We start from the raw sequence: 2029 nt of genomic DNA on the forward strand, positions 1-2029 counted from the left end.
ATATCGAAATTCTAGGAAGGCAGCAAGTCCATGTATCTTGAATAGAAGAAATTACTCAACCAGAATGAATTACTAAATGTAAACAAGATAATGACTGAAGGAGAGGGCTGCAAAGAACCTGGATCTAGGGCACATAGTCAGGGAGACAAATTGGAACAAGTAATTGAAAAATGTGCGTCTGGTCCGTGTGTAAGAAACTACCTGAAAAAAACTCGGCGTGTATTTAGATTGCTTATTTTTATGACAATTTTGTATGATACTTTTGCTCCAGAATAAATGTTAATACAGCTAATTGGCCACTAGGTCAGTCACCATTGCCTTTGAACAGAAACAATAAAAGTAAAATAAAAGTAAAATAAAAAATAAAAATCAAATAAATAAATTAAAAATCAAATAGATAAATTAAAAATAAAATTAAAAATAAAATAAACAATAAAATAATAAAATATCAAATAAAATATCAAAAAAATATCAAAAAAATATCAAAAAAATATCAAAAAAATATCAAAAAAAATATCAAATAAAATATCAAATAAAATATCAAATAAAATATCAAATAAAATATCAAATAAAATGTCTGCTGTACGAATTTGCTCTTTAGTCTGGTTTTCTTGATTCATCCTTCCTCATGCTTTACCTACAGTTTCTGGTATCTTCTCCAGATCATGTACATTTTATCTTTCATTCTGCCATGCTGTCCACACCCAACCTTTCACTGAAGTCTAGCAAAGAGAACATTTCATTGTCCTACTGCATCTATCAGGGCTGCCTCATTCTATTTCAGACACATTGCTTTTATCAGACTTCCACAAAATACCCAACCCTGCAGATCTTCTGTGGATTTAATGTAAATTCATAGACACCAGCAAATTATGGGAGGTAACATCAATTACACATCCTATATTTCAGAGAAACACATTTCACTTGACATTATTGGAATATCTGCTTATGTAAAGCTTCCAGAATCAGACCCAAGTTCTTAAATCTAAGCCTACACTCATCACAAAGAAACAACAAAGTAAACTGATTGGAAGTGGGACTGATAGAATCAGTACGTCCACATCTCGGCTAAGTGTACAGCGTATTTGTCAGTCATAATTTCCTGGACAGCCAGGAATTATTGGTTTTTACCTGAAGTAGAAGTGTTTGATTATCTCTCTGGTATCTCTCAGGACTTTCTGGTTTTGCTGTTGGTTTTGAAGTGTTCCTCTTGGTGCCTATTGCAGAAATTTAACAGAAGTAGAAAAGGGTTTTCCAATCTACCTGTAGTACATTTCCAAGCATGAAACATTGTATGTTCACACAGGCCTGTAAGAACAGGAAAAAGCTTGCTGCTGCTACAGTCACAAGGACTTCTAGGAGAGTTAGTGAGAAGAAAAGAGTTCACAGTAAGGAATTGTTTTGGTACACTGGACACAAACACACAGAGAAACACATATCAAGAGCTGAGCTGCTGTTAATCAGCTTGGTGCGGTACCTGTTCTAGGAGTATCACTTCTCTCCTGTGACTCTCTGGATTTAGCTGGCCTTTGCAGAACAGTGACCTATAGAAACCAGATTAGATATCTGTGCTCAACATCTGACTTCTCCAAAGTTGCAGTGGTCAAGAACAAAAAGAGTAAAATGAGATATCCAAAAGAACAGCATCACCTTACTTCTACCACAGGACAAAGAAGACATTCACAAGTGTAATGTCCCTGTTGAAAAGTTTCCTTTATCATGGCTGAGTTTTGCCATTTCTGCCTCTATTTTATTTTATTTTTTTTTTACTGAAGTAACTGGTAAGCAATCCTGCCTTTGCTAGCTTCATGAAAATGGAAATCAGCAGCCTCGGCAGGAAAAGAAGCATTTTAGGGACAGAGAGGAGAAGAGGAAAGTGAAGATGAAGATTGTTATTTCCTCCTTTCATATTATTATACAATCCCAGACTGGTTTGGGTTGGAAGTTCCAACCCCCCTGCCATCAGCAGGGACACCTTCCACTAGACCAGGTTGCTCAAAGCCTCATCCAGCCTGGCCTTAAACCCTTC

The 2029-nt window shown here is 35.9% G+C and overlaps 1 protein-coding gene across 1 annotated transcript in view; it reads right to left on the reverse strand.

The window, feature by feature from the left end:
- CCDC77 (coiled-coil domain containing 77) overlaps positions 1–2029 on the reverse strand; it is a 12021-nt gene that overhangs the window by 4313 nt on the left and 5679 nt on the right. The window contains exons 5-6 of the mRNA XM_010177003.1: positions 1478–1544; positions 1132–1217 (exon numbers count right to left, since the gene is read on the reverse strand). Of these exons, the coding sequence (XP_010175305.1) occupies positions 1132–1217; positions 1478–1544 (153 nt within the window). The remainder of the gene's footprint in view (positions 1–1131; positions 1218–1477; positions 1545–2029) is intronic.

The sequence above is a fragment of the Antrostomus carolinensis genome, unplaced genomic scaffold (genome assembly GCF_000700745.2).
Source record: "Antrostomus carolinensis isolate BGI_N321 unplaced genomic scaffold, ASM70074v2 scaffold32191, whole genome shotgun sequence".
NCBI lineage: Eukaryota > Metazoa > Chordata > Aves > Caprimulgiformes > Caprimulgidae > Antrostomus > Antrostomus carolinensis.